The following is a 14,566-nucleotide window of genomic DNA, read 5'->3' on the forward strand; positions in this document are numbered from 1 at the left end:
CAACTGTCGCTCTAACAGAGGGAATTTAAATTTACTCTTTTAACTTTAGAACCCAGATAAAGCAGTTACAGCCATGTAGTGAAAAATGCTGCATGTTCCCTTGCCTTGAGTGCAGCCAATTATCAATTATCAGGGCTGACTGGCAATTATGGAGTGTCCCCAGCCAGGAGGATGATTTACATCAGTCGCTACCCCACAAGACCAGCTAAAGAGGGAACCAGTGACACCAAGGTGAACCAGAGTCTTTGAACCACAAAGGAGACCCAGAGTCTCCTTTGCCAGCAGCAAGACCCACTTATTAAAATGACACCACTTATTACTGTGCTCCACTGCCAGCAAGGAAGAAGAGGTAGTAAAAACTTTTCTGAAAGGGTTGGGAGGAGCATAAGCTGATGCACAGTTCAACAAGAAAACACGTGTTACTTCTGGGGGAAAAGTGATATGAGAAATAAGTGTGACACAAGCAGTCACTTACAAAGGGAACAAAGTTGCACACAGGGTGCGAGGCACAGGAGGAAAGGGGAGTAATTCCTGATGCTTCCCATGGAAGGAGGGAAGAGCTCATGAGTCGGGGGGGCAGGAAGACACAGGCATGTGGGAAGCAACAAGAATGTGGGGAAAAGGAAGAATGTGTGGGTTCATGTTACAGAAAAAACGTAAGAGAGGAAACACAAGGCAAAATAAAGGCAAACAGGAAATGGAAGAAGAAATGGTGTAGTTTTTGTAGAGGAGGAAATATGAAAGGACAGGGATTTGCCTCCTTAGGTGGAGGAAGAGTGTCTAGAACTGCTGCACCAGTGAAAGCAGACAGAGCACACCCAATAGATGCCCCAGGGATCACCCTTCTCCCTGGTAGCCCTCGCATGGCACCGACCTGCAGAGTTAATGCTCTGGTACCTTGGAAATGAAGATGCCTTCATCGGTGGGATCAAATGGATTGCCAGCATGGCCCTTAGCTCCACCCCGGATGCTGATGCCCAGCTTCTCTCCTGGAGCCTTTTCAATGCATATTTCCTGCAAACACAGAAAAGTGTTCTTGTTTCTGGGACAAGATCGCGCTGGGGTAGCTGAGGGAACACTCCTCGGAGTGGCCATATTCTGAATGCCCTGAAGAGGGCCTGAATTAATCCCGTCCCTCACTTGGCAGTTTGTTCCCTTTGGTGAGGCTCTGCCCACTTCTGTTCCCTGATCAGGTGTGGTCTTCATGGAATCTGGTCATTCTCTGATGACAGTCACCACGGGCATGGCAAGAGACCCTCACCACTCCCCCACTGGAAATATGCTTACAAGAGACTGGATCCTTCCAAAGGAGAAGGAAATTCCAACCAGGAGTCTGGTTGTGTCCTAGTCCCAGACCTCCAGCCAGGTAAGGAACAGCCTCAGAAGTGACCGTGTGTGACTCCCCCCAGTCCTGTCACTCAGAACCCACCTGCATGCCAGGCGGAGGCGGGTCCCTCCGGACCAGCATGGTGAGCTCCTGGGCGTTGGAGAGCAGCGCGTTCACCGCTTCCTGGTGGGTGGCGTGGCGCAGGTCGATGCCGTTCACCTCCAGGATCCTGTCCCCGACGCGGAGCCCGCTGCGCGACGCCAGCCCCCGGGGAATGACCTGCAGAGAACCAGCAGCACAACTGGAGAAGGGAATTCCATCTTTCCTTGGAGATATGACTGTGTCCCTGGGCATCCTCCCACACCCTCCAGGCCTGTTTTGACTCCTCTCTCTGCAGCCAAAGTTCCCCAAGAGGTGACATATCTGTGAACACTGGTAAAGAAGGAAGTGGGATTTGCTTTGAACTGTCATTCTGTATGTTAATCTCATAGTCCCAATTTTACCTGAACCAAACCTGTTCCAGCTTTGCCATTCTTTTGTCTGTGATTGTAACCAAGACTGACGGCACCAGTACAACTCCAGCCCTCACCCAGTGCTCTCCCCTCACCCAGGAAGGGTGAGAGCTACAGAGGGACTAACCACGGCACCAAACCTCTGTTTCTGGTAAAACAAAGGAGTCAGCAAGGAAAGGCTGACATCTGTGAGCACGTGGGCAAGCAGGGATGGTGGGAAAAAGTTAGTTTGGCTTTGGGAAGAGCAAATCCTGCTCCACTGACCTGCTGAAGTGCTGCAAGAGGAACAATGGGCACATGAAGGAAGGGATCTAGCAGGCATCACTTCCTGAATTCCAAACAGCCCTTAACAACAAGGTCGGAACCCTGACTCCCAGCCACAGGTGTTAGAGGAGACAGATTCAGCATCTCCATGGGACAAGAGATGTTGGGAAGCAGAAAGGGCTGGGCAGGGATGTCCTCTCCAGCATCCCCAATCCAAGGAGCATGGATGTGCAGGACTGTGAGGGAATGGCTTGCAGCCAGTGACTGGCCTGTGTGCTGTCCCTAAATGGCATCAGGTGATGTCACCACTGGAATGGGAACTGGGGTCGAAGGGCATTGGCCTGAGTGCAGCAGAGCAGTTCTGGGTGACCCTGCACTCACACACTCATCCCACCAGTGATGACTGGCTTTCTGCAATGCAAGCATTGCCAAGAGGAGCTCAGCAATTTCAGAAGCTAACTGGGATCCCTCCAAAGAGTTTGGCACGGATTACACAGGTTTGAGGCTTTTATATGCCCTTAGGTGGCTCCAGCAGCAGCAGCACATCCAGTACAACCCTTCACACATCCCCCTCACATCCCTTTATTTCATAAATCCGTCCTATACTTCTGGACTTGCATCAAAACCTTTCACCCTAACCCCAATAATCCAACAGCTCAGGGCTGGGTGGCTCTCCTGGGTCTCTACCTTGGAGATGAAGACCCCTGGCTCATGAATCCCAAAGGGATGGCTGGAATGGTCACTGCCTCCGACGATGCTGAGGCCCAGGGGACCACCCGCTTTCACCAGATGAATCTCCTTGAGGGAACAAGAAAAAGAGTCAAAGGGAAGGAGGGATAGCACATACAGACACCAAACACTAAAAAACATGGAATCAGGGGTGTTTTGATGGGTGAACACCCACAAGACAAGTTTCCCCACGTGGGACAGTGCAGCCTGGAGAAGAGCTGGAAGGGGCTCCAAGAGAGCTGGAGAGGGACTTTGGACAAGGACCTGGAGTGACAGGACAAGGGGGAATGGCTTCACGCAGACAGAGGGCAGGGTAAGAGGGGATACTGGGGAGAAATCCTTCCTTGTGAGGGTGGGGAGGCCCTGGCACAGGTTGCCCAGAGAAGCTGTGGCTGCCCCATCCCTGTGTTCAAGGCCAGGTTGGATAGGGCTTGGAGCAACCTGGGCTAGTGGAAGGTGTCCCTGCCCGTGGCAAGGGGTGCAAATGGATGGGCTTTCAGGTCCCTTGCACCCCAAGCTTTTCTATGACGACTTCTCCACGCCCCAAGAACCCAGCGGGCCAACCCCCATCCCAACACCACTTCTCAAATGAAACCCACCCGGGATTGCACTGTCCCGTATCCCCAGGCCCAGCTCACCTCGATGGGGTACTGATCCTCCATCCCTCTGGAGAGGTGGTTCCTCTGCGGCGCGGGCGTCTCCTCGGGCGGGCTGTCCCCGGGCCCGGGGGGCGGCGGGGGGGAGTGCATGCGCACGCGGGGCGTGCCGGGCGAGGCTCCCTCGCCGGGCTGCTCCGAGCCCTCTCTCTCTACCAGCAGCACGATGGTGGGGGAGGCCGCGGTAAGCAGCGCTACGGCCTGATCATGCCTGGCTTCTGTCATGTCTACCCCATTGATCTAGAACAACCCGCAAACTCGGTGTCAGACCAGCGCCCGGCACTTCCCGGCGTTCCGGCGCTCAGCCAAGCCCCCGAGGGACCCCATCCTGCTGGAACACGGCCCTGGCTCAAAGGCCTGTGCCCCTAATCACCTTGTAACTCACCCTGCTCCCTCCTACCTGGCACAGGGACATAGGTGCCTGCTCATCCCTGCCGGATCCCAATCCCCTTCCTGAACAGCTTTCCTGCCCCCTTCCCACCTTCCCTATGCACATGGTGCCCTGCAGCACCACTGATGCTCCAGGGGACCCCACAGGCCATGTGTGATGTTCCACCTCCTGCACCCCCACAAACCCAGCTGGGCCTGGGCTTTGCTGCAGCTCACCCAGGAGAACACCCAGCACTCCCTGGCTTTCCATTCCAGTTTCCCACTGGGACAAGAGGCTGCAGTAAAGGAATGAGGCCAAACACCTCAACATGGGAGAAGCCAAAACAGCAATTTTCAGCCACGATGCCACAAAACATCGATGTGCTGGGGCACCTGCTGCATTGTCACTGGGCCACCTGACCTTATCAGCCACCCAAAGCCCAGACACAGGCACTGAAGGGTGACCGGACCTGTCACTGGTCACCCAGCCACTGGTGGCCACCTGTGCTGGGCAAGGTCATGGCAGCCTGGGGGAGATGATAGCTCTAAGGCATTAAAAGTGACCCCAGGTACAGAGAGACCAGGAAGCACAGAGAGCCTTTCCTACAAAATGAAAACAGCTTTCCATGAAACTCAAAGGACCAGAGGGTTCTCCACAAATGTATGAGAGGCAGAAAACCAAGAGCCAAGCTGGAAGAACACTGCCCAAAGGACAAAACTTGCCAGGAGAAAGTTGAAGCTGAAAATTAAAAGGTTTCTAGTCATTAGGTTCTGGAAAAGCTTTCCAAAATGAACAAGGACATGAAAGTAGCAGCTGCCAAGATGGGGTTTGATTAGCTCATGAATGATGATGATGGCTATTAATAGCCACAGCAACTGGGCTTTGTAGCCCAATTCCTCACAGCCTGATTCCCAAATATCGTTACTCCCCAGCTCCTTCCCAGAGAGCAGTTCCTGCACTGAGCTGACACACACGGTCTGACAGGGTTTTGTCCAGAACCCCAAAGACACTCCCAGCACTCACCTGACAGGCCCTGTTCCCACCCACAGCCACAGGTGCTGCTCCCACTGTGACAGGGAAGGAGAACCACAAGCAGTCCTGTGCTGTGCTGGAAAATCTGAGCCCCACAGTGTCACCACTGTCCTCATGGGACACCTCTGGCACCAACCACAAGGATGTGAAGGTAGCAGCTGGCACATGCCCGTGGGAAGAGGAAGGATGAAAAGGACCTGGGTAGTGGCTGCTGAGCACAGGAGACAAGGTAGCAAGCAGGAAAGGTAAGAAATTAACCACAAAGGTGCACAGACCTTAACGGAATGCAGGTAGCAGGGACAGGGCTTGAACACTCCTGGATGGAGCATCGAAGGAATCACCCACGTTGGAGAAGTGCAGCCAAACTTGGCAACCCATCCAGAGAGGCAATGGAGATTATGAAAGGTTATCTCAGCACAGCTCTTGTGGAAAGGGCCAACTGGCTGCAGGAAGCTTTAAGGTGGGTTGTGGGAACGTGCAGCACTTATTATGGAATGTATTCCAAAAGGGAAAGGGGACTGGTCCAGGATGAAAGAGGAGGAGCTAGCACAGGGAAATGCTGAGGGTGGAGAACAAGAGGCTGCTGGTCGGTGCCGCTGTGGCCAAGCCCTGGGCCTGCTCACCACATCTGCTCTGCCCTCTCCCCACATTCTGTATTTACTGTGCCAGTTCATGCTGTTCTGGGTACATGTGTGAGCTACTGGTAAAATTCAAGCTGGACTAGCCAGCAAGCAGGAATCCAAAAGGTGGTGAGAGCCAAGAGCTGGTCCAGAAGCTGGATGAAAGGCTCAGGGTCTGACCAAAGAGCCCCAAAGACCTCAATGCTTAGGCTGCAGGCTGGAGACCTGCAGACATGAGCATTTCCCTGAGAGAGGCAGGGACTGTGTGCACATTCCACCAGCAAACCCGATGAGCTGGCAGGCAGGACCTGGGGCAAGCTGGCTGTTGTTCCTGCCCCGTGAGGACTCCCTGTGCTCAGCTGTGCACCTGTGAGGGCACTGCCCCCCTTCCTGCTTGTGTGAATCTGGGGCCAGCTGCGTCTGCAGTGTGTTCCACCTTTGGAATCTGCATTTACCCCTGCTGATGGCTGGACCTGGGAGCAGGGAAAGTGGCAGCCACGTGCCCAGAAGAGTGGGAAGGGAGGATCCCTTGGGTCCTCAAATGGTTAACAAAGGTGACACACAGGAGAGACTCGGCCTTTGGGTTCTATTACCAGATCAAGGCCTAACAAAATCATTGAATTGGAACAAGATGATCTTTAAGATCCCTTCCAACCTAAGCCTTGCTCTGACTCTGTGACTCTACAGTGATACTCCACAGACAGACCTGCTCCAGCATCACCCACTCTCGATTTCTCACATCCCCTCTGCTATTTTCCTGTCCCTGACACGATGAGAGTGGTCAAAGGGGGTCAGACCAGAAGGGCTCAGCTGTACCTCCCTAGAACAGGGATGAGGGCACAGGACTACCAGAGGTGTATTGTGTAACAGCCCTTGATGCACTTCACCCAGTAATTCTGCATTACCTGGCAATGCTGGAGCCCTCCCAGCCTTTAGGCAGCTCATTTTCCATGGTCTTTATCTAGCTAGAAAGCAAGGCCAGCCATGTAGCGCAGCTTTCTGAGTACCCAAGAGGAAGGGACAGCATCTCTGTCCTTTCCCTGCTCCACACACTTCTCTGTGTGCCAGGAAATTATATTATTCTGACAAATCTCTCAGGGATCAAACTGCCTCATCAGGACTCCATGTGTCACCTACCACTGTCCTAAATCTCCCCAGAATCAGTTTTCTTTAATCTACTCCCAGTCTCATCCAAAAACACCAGATGTCCCTAGTGACTGCTCCCAATTCTGCACCTTCCCTGCTAGATTCCCATCCCACAACTCCAGCTCTCTGACATTGCCCCCAGCAGCTCCCTGCCCCATGTCTTCCCCCACCAAAAGGACTCCCAAGAGACATGGGAACACAGAGAAGTTGGGGAGTGAGTGTCACTCACTGGGGAATTTTGGGGGGTGTTAACTCGGAGAAGAGACCTAGGCTGGGCTCTTCATCCATGTGCTCAAAGCTCCCTTAGGAAAGTCAAAGGAGCGATTCTGGTCCTTCCCCTGCAGAAGGGTCCAGGAGGGTTTAGAGCACAGGGGAAGAGCAAGATGCTGTGCTGTATTTATTTTCCTAAGAAAACAAGAATCCTTGACAAAGTGAGAGCTGAGGCCATGCCCAGGAGACCACGGCTTTGGAAATAGGCCCTGCCTGTGGGACCCATGAGCCCAGTACCTAGCGAGGGCCCTCCCCTGCCCCATGCAGGTACAGGGAACACATGCAGCCTGCATCCACATCCCAGGAATCACCGCAGCCTGGAGCCTTTCCAACAAAAATGGGCAACCACTGCTTCAAAAGGGTGTGGAAAGCAGGCTCGGAAGTTACGGGAATAGTCCAGTGAGTGTTCTCCTGGAAAGTAGTAACCTGCTTCTGCATTAATCAGAGCTGAGCACAGGACCTGAGCTGCAGCTGGTGCTCAGCACCAAACCTGTATGGCCACATTCACCTGGTACAGGTACCAAGGGGACCCCATGGGGGTGTTGGGACTAATGACAGCAAGGCCTCGGCCACATCAAAATCCAGCACAGGCCCCAAGCCCTCTAAGCCCTGAGCCCACACAACCTGCTTGGAATTCTCTGCAGGCTATTACTAGGGAATTAGATCTGCTTTTCCTACAAAGCTGCCCACGGATATAAATAGAGCTGGTGAAGGGGGGTGGAGACAGGTTTGACTTTTGACTCTGAGATTTTCTCTCTTCTTGCCACAGATAGAGCAAACCAACCCCAAATGCTGGGCCTAAGTCCTGCCTCTGTACCAGGGAGCATTAAAACACGAACAAACCCAAAATAATTCAGTCTATGTGGCACCGATCAGGATCAGGGCTTGATTTTAAGAGGAGTGGGGAGCTCTAGCAGGAAGGGAGTGATGCTGTACCAGTTGAAGTCTCCTGCCAAGACACTAATGTGGGACCTGAGCTCCACTGAAACGTGCCCAAGCAAATACAACACAGCCCCAGCCCAGGGATAGAGCAGACAGAAGCCAGCACTGACGAGGCTGTATCAGTGTTTACTCACGCCAGCGCTGTGGTAACACGTGCTCTTACCACAGCAGCTGGGCCAGAAACCCACCACCAGCACCAGGATGCAGGAGCTTTCCCTCGGAGGCAGCATGCGAGTGTGGGAAGAGGGTCGGGAGGCTCAGGAGAGGCTCCCTGGAGGAGGGGAGCGAGGGACAGTAGGCAGAGACACGAGGTTAGAGCAGTGAGACCCGCACGGACAGGACGGGAAACGGGTCAGAGCTGCGAGTGAAGCAGGGAAGCACCGAGCTACCCCTGCCCTGCTCCACAGCACCCTCGGGCTCCAGCTCACGGCTCACGCTGACCCCACTGTGCCCAAAAGGGCTCTATCCCTTCCACTCACCAAGGCAGAGCCCCCTCGGGCTGTCCCCCAAGCTCTGGAGGGACACCAGGCTGGGGCAGTGCTGCCATGCCACCTCTCTCCATGCCGTCCCTGGGGGAAGCACTCACACACAGCCTTTGGGGAAAGGGGAGGTGTAACTGCACCCACCAACTGTCATGGACAGGGTAAAACCACCCATGTTAAATGCTCCCGCAAAAGGCTCAGGAGCTGAAAAAAGGCCCCCCAAAATCCAGCTTCAGTGCCAGAGAGCAGCCCCTGCAGGAGAGAGGGCACGGAGCCGAGTCAGCCCCTTCCCTGCACACCCACTCACCGAGATGACCCGGTCTCCGATGTGCAGGATTCCGTCCCGGTGGGCTGCACCACCCTCTGCGATCCGGGAGATGAAGATCCCCTGCAGCACAGTCAGGAGGGTCAGAGCAGCCTGGGCTTCCTCTTCACCCGGGCCTGGCTCTCCACACCCGTTCCTGGGTGCCAGGCAGGTCCCAGCCCTCCCCTCCACAGACCCTTCCCCTGCCCTGGTGCTTCCCGTTTGTTCTCCACTCCACACAAACTCTCCGCTCCCAGAGCCACTGTCAGCAAAGCCTTCCCATGGCTAGAGCCTGGAATATGTGCCAAGAGGGCAGCAGCAGGATTAGATGTCACTGGCAGAGATCGGAAGCCCCAGCCCCCCTCCTTCTATAAAAAAAGAGGGAGAGGGACTTTGGACAAGGGCCTGGAGTGACAGGACAAGAGGGAATGGTTTCACACTGACAGAGGGCAGGGACAGATGGGATATTGGGAAGATATTCCTCCCTATGGGGATAGTGAGGTCTGGGCTACAGGTTGCCCAGAGAAGCTGTGGCTGCTCCACTCCTGGAAGTGTCCAAAGCCAGGCTGGACGGGGCTCGGAGCAAGCTGGGATAGTGGAAGGTGTCCCTGCCCATGGCAGGGAGGCGGAACGAGGTGAGCTTTTAGGTCCCTTCCCACCCAATCCATTCTGGGATTCCATAATTCCCTGACTTAAGAGCAGATCCTGGCCCTCAGAGTCCAGCTGGCCCACCAGCCCGGGGCCAATGCTGCATACCCAGGGGTGAAGAAGACTCAGGGACCCCGGGGGATCAGGACTGACCGTGTCCCCAGCCCGGTAGGGAGTGGAGCCCTTGCCGCCGGCGATGCTGAAGCCCAGGCCCTTCTCGTTGCGCATGAGGCAGGTGGAATATCTCTCGGTGGCAGGGGCTCCCTCGGGGCGCTCGGGGAAGCGCAGCCCCCCGCGCCGCTCCCGGGGGCTGTAGTCATCCTCGGGGCGCAGCGGAGTGACGGTGATGGCGTTCTCCGGCTCCACCATCCGCTCCCGCAGCACCGTCATGGACACGGAGCTTCCTGACCCCCGCAGCGCTTCCACGGCCACGTGATGCTCGGCACAGTGCAGGGACACGCCGTTCACCTGGGCACGGAGCAGGGACAGCCCTCACCTCACATGCAGCTCCAGCCTCAGCCCCTGCAGAGCTGGGCTGGCACCGTGTTCCCACAGGTGTGCCCGCACCTCCAAGGAGCTTCCCTACACTCCCACAGCACCTGCTGCCTGTCCAAGGCCAGGGCAGTCCAGTAAAAGCCCTTTCAGAGGAATGCTCCCCTCACAGGGAGCTCCAACTTCCCTACATCTGTATGAACCCTGCAGGCAACAAGATCCTAGAAAAACACATCCACCCAGGACCATCTCCACCAATAAAACTCAGCACAACTCAGGTCGACACAACTTCTTGTTCGCCTTCCTCACACCCTGCTCACACCCCAAAACACGCAGAGCTGTCAGTGTGACAGTCCCTTGGTGTGGGAAAGGCCGTGGAGCAGATCTGGAGTGTGCCATGTACAGGGGAACCAGAGGATCAGGCCCAGCCAGCCCGGGGTTGTGACAGGTAGGTTCTGCCTGACCAGCCTGATCTCCTTCTATGACCAGGTGACCCACTCAGTGGGTGAGGGAAAGGTTGTGGATGTGTCTGTCTGGACTTTGGCAAAGCTTTTGATGCCGTGTCCCACAACATTCTCCTGAGTAACTGGCTGCTCATGAGCCAGAGTGTGCCCAGGCGGGCAAGAAAACCAATGGCATCTGGCCTGTACCAGCCACGGTGTGACCACAGGCCCAGGACAGTTCTTGTCCCCCTGTGCTGGCACTGCTGAGGCATCTCCAACCCCGGGGTCAGTTTGTTTGTTCTGTCCTTATAAAGTAGTAAAAAATTCACGGTAATATTAATTAATCAACTATGAACCAGAGGAATTCAGTTTTGCTCTTGCACAGCTCCTGATGCTTAATTTCGCCTAAAATGTGTGTGATGTGCATCTTCTCCCTCCACTCCAAGTCATTTAGAACCATTTGCTTTGTCACAGGAGCCAGGCCCTTACCTCCAGAAGCTTGTCCCCAACACGGACCCCTGCGCGAGCCGCAGGACCCTCTTCGGACACACGGGAAATAAAGATGCCCTGGAAACAAAACCACCTGTTAGAGGTCGAACCCATTCCTCAACCCTCTGGAGTGCAGAGACCCCTCCAAACCCTCAGCTCCAGGGAGAGGGTCAGTCCCTGGCCAGTCCTGGCATGTCCCCCCCTGACGTGGGGACATGGCAGTCACATCACCCCGTTCAGGAGCTGGGAAGGGGGGACAGAAACCCACTGCAGGGCTACCCCCAGGTGACACAGGGGATAGAACTTCCCCCCAGGTGACACAGGGGACAGAAATCCCATGGCAGGGCTACCCCTAGGTGACACAGGAGAACAGGGAATGACACGTTAACCCTTTTCCAGTGGGACCAGAACATGACACAGCTGATACCACTAGGTGTGGAACAACCCTGTACTCTTTGCCCTGTGAGTCCCATGCCTCAGGACACAGGTGGGAAGGAACCTGCTGCTCCCACGGCCGCTCCAGGTCGGACCAACCAGTCCCACCAGCTTCCTGCTGTGGGGGGATCCAGGGCTGCTCCCACCTGGCCCCGACACATACGGACACCCAACCTCCAGCTACAGAGAACCGGTCCCCAAAAGCAGGTGCCTCACCAGTGACACAGCTCAGGTCTTACCTCATCGTCCCCCTTATAGGGGGTGGAGCCCTTGCCCCCCGCGATGCTGATGCCCAGCCCCCCCGTCTGCCGCACGATGGTCAGTGTCAGCTGCAAGCAGAAGGGACAGTGGTTACGGGTCAGTGCGGAGCGGGGAGCGGCCACAACACCTCCAAGAGCAAGGGACGACTTTTAAAATGATAAATAATAACCCCGAGTGGTCTGCTTGCACATTGGGTCAGCCATGGAACCTGTGCGTGAGCCGTGGCACCTCTGGGTGAGCTGTGACACCTCTGGGTGAGCCGTGGCACCTCTGGGTGAGCTGTGGCACCTCTGGGTGAGCTGTGACACCTCTGGGTGAGCTGTGACACCTCTGGGTGAGCCGTGGCACCTCTGGGTGAGCTATGACACCTCTGGGTGAGCCGTGGCACCTCTGGGTGAGCTGTGGCACCTCTGGGTGAGCTGTGGCACCTCTGGGTGAGCCGTGACACCTCTGGGTGAGCCGTGGCACCTTTGAGTGAGCCGTGGCACCCATGTCTCGGAGGCACCATTGTCACAACACATGAAACACACAAATCCCTTGCTGTGGCTGAGTCCTGACCCAACAGTCAGTTTGCCCACAGTGGACACATCAGAAGGAGATTCCAGCACAGAGTAAACTGGGCAGCCTTGGGCTGGGACTGGATCACAGAACCAGCTGGTTCACATCACAGCCCGGCTCTACCACAAGGCTCCCTTTAGGTGTAATTCCATCTGCCACTGGGGGATTCCAGGTCACCCCGGTGTAGTGTGCAGTGTCAAGGAGGGCACTTTGTCCAGAATACTCTGAATGGATACTTGGCTTTGCTGTATTGATGGAAATCAACACATGACTCCAAAAAGCCCATCTGCTCTGTCCAGCGGGCTCCTTCCTCTGCTTTCCTCTGCCCCACTGCTCAGGATCACAGCTGAGCAATCCAGAAGTCTCTTCTCCTTCCTGCCTCCCACCTCTACATACCCAATTATGTGCATTGCCAATAGTTGGTCAAACTTGACCTGAAGCTGCTTCTATTCAGGACACCAGCATGAACCATTCACATTGCCATAGTCATGAGAAGGAAGACAGGGAGCACGTGGTAGGATACAGGAAAAGGAACAGGATAGACAGGACTCTCTCAGGGTCAAGGACCAAGGAGCTGGTGAGGTAAGAGACAGAAACATGCACAGACTCCTGGTGAGAATCAAATTTGCTGTCCTCCAGATGTCACCTCTCTGGAAACAAGGCCCAGGATGGAGAGCAGCTGCTGCAGAGGAGTCAAGTGTCAGTGTCAGCTTCACCGTGGCCACAGCGTGGGCAGCAAAGGGAGCAGAAGACTTGCCTTCCTTAACCCCTCCCTTCACCTCTACAATGATAGAAGCAAAAGCCTGAGGAGCTTCACATTCTGCTATGTTTAAACCAAAAACCAAACCAAAAACCCACTACAGGAAGCATGAACCATACTGAGGTGTGCCCTGCCAGTTCCTCTGGCACCCAGTCAACAGCACAGCAGAATGCTCTGGGATCTTCCTATGGAAATCCCCAATTCCAGACCCACTGTCAGTCTGTCATCTCCAGTGCAAGACCCAGAGACTGAGTGAATACAAGTACTGGAAGACAAGGATTATCAAGGTGAGACATAAATGGGGTGGTGACGAGACAGCACTGTGTGTCCTCGACAGCCCAACTCAAGCCAGCTCCGGACCAGACAAACGCTTCTTACGTGACAAAGTCTTTTAGGAACTAATGACAAAATCCACATTTTTCCTTCCAGACTCACTGGATTTTAGAAATGCTCTAAAGACTCACATTTGTGTTGTTTAAGGAGCATTAAGAAAACGCCCTCAGGTACCTGGTGGGATTTCGGGATTGTCCTGTGCAGGGCCAGGACCTGGACTTGATGATCCTGGTGGTAAGGAGATTCTGTGATTCTGTATTTAACACAAAAACTTCTACAGATGATGGAAAACAAGGTCTCCAGGCAAGAATTACAGAATAGTCTAATAGCAGGATCCTGGTATTTCCCAGGAAGACAGCTGATGGTTCTGCTCAGTGCCTGAATCCATGGGACATGATCACGACTTCTGATGAGGACTGAGGACTGTACAATGTCACTGGTCACAGAAAGTCACTTCCAGCTGCACGGGAAGCTGACTGTGTAAACTACCTGAAAGATAAACCACAAACTCCCTGATTTCACACATTCAGGAAAACAAACCAAAAACATGGGGAAACCTGTCAGAAAAGCCAATTGGCCCAAGGGGGAAGAACCTTCTGTCCATCAGTGTATACTGAAAAGCAAAACACCAAGCAGGAACCAGACTTGTTAAAGACACTGAGACAACAGCAGCTTCAATTGGATGTAAATATATTAGGCTGGAAAGAAGATTTCAAACTCCCCAGGCAAACCAGTTTTACCATAAAACCAGTGTAGTGAGGAACTGAACTAGTGGATATTTGTCTGAACTATGCAAAGAGTAACTGATGTGAATATGAACCTGAGCAGGAAGGTCCTGGATCCAGCACCCTATAATGGCCCTTCACATTACAGGCCAGTCTCCTTCTTGCACTGAACGCAGAAGTTATTTGTTCTCCAAAGCTCCTAAGGCTGCTCCAGACCTGCCTGGACTGCCATGATATTGGACTGACCCTGGAGCCACAACACAGAGCTACCCCCCAACAGGGACAGCTCAGCTCCCTCCCTGCCATCGCTCTTGCCATGGACTTTCCTGGGCATTTTCCTCCTTGTGCATTTTTCCCCCAAAGCCAGGGATCCACCCGCAGCCCATCTCAGATGTAACAACTGATCTGTGCTGCTCCCCACCAAAACTTGCTGCTCTTCCCTCTGCAGAAAGGACAAACCTTCATGAAGTGGGCAGCGAACCCTGAGTTCCTTGTTCCCCCAGACAGACAAGGTTCAGCCCTTCATGGAAAAATGCTGCTGTGAGAGGAGAGAAGTGGGCAAATTGCAAAAGCTGCCACGACAGCCTCGAGCCGCCATCCCTCGCTGAGCTCCCACTGGGAACCCATTCACCAGTGGCACCAAACATGATCCGGGAAGCATTTCCACCTCCTCCCCTCAGTCCTGCCTGTGTCTCTCCAGGGACACATCAAGCAAGGACTGGGGCCACCTCGACTCAGTTTGCATCTGGTTTTTAGTACAGCTGTCCT

General features: G+C 54.5%; 1 protein-coding gene across 20 annotated transcripts in view; it reads right to left on the minus strand.

The window, feature by feature from the left end:
• Nucleotides 1-14,566, minus strand: part of SCRIB (scribble planar cell polarity protein) — a 100,589-nt gene that overhangs the window by 42,696 nt on the left and 43,327 nt on the right. For 19 of the 20 annotated variants that reach the window (XM_032706882.1, XM_032706959.1, XM_032706924.1 and 16 more), the window contains 8 exons: nucleotides 11,401-11,490; nucleotides 10,727-10,804; nucleotides 9,456-9,770; nucleotides 8,658-8,738; nucleotides 3,471-3,728; nucleotides 2,791-2,901; nucleotides 1,430-1,606; nucleotides 898-1,014 (listed from right to left, as the gene is read on the minus strand). In XM_032706882.1, the coding sequence (XP_032562773.1) occupies nucleotides 898-1,014; nucleotides 1,430-1,606; nucleotides 2,791-2,901; nucleotides 3,471-3,728; nucleotides 8,658-8,738; nucleotides 9,456-9,770; nucleotides 10,727-10,804; nucleotides 11,401-11,490 (1,227 nt within the window). The remainder of the gene's footprint in view (nucleotides 1-897; nucleotides 1,015-1,429; nucleotides 1,607-2,790; nucleotides 2,902-3,470; nucleotides 3,729-8,657; nucleotides 8,739-9,455; nucleotides 9,771-10,726; nucleotides 10,805-11,400; nucleotides 11,491-14,566) is intronic. The other variant, XM_032706942.1, reaches the window with a different exon arrangement.

Source organism: Chiroxiphia lanceolata, chromosome 1 (genome assembly GCF_009829145.1).
Source record: "Chiroxiphia lanceolata isolate bChiLan1 chromosome 1, bChiLan1.pri, whole genome shotgun sequence".
Classification (NCBI taxonomy): domain Eukaryota; kingdom Metazoa; phylum Chordata; class Aves; order Passeriformes; family Pipridae; genus Chiroxiphia; species Chiroxiphia lanceolata.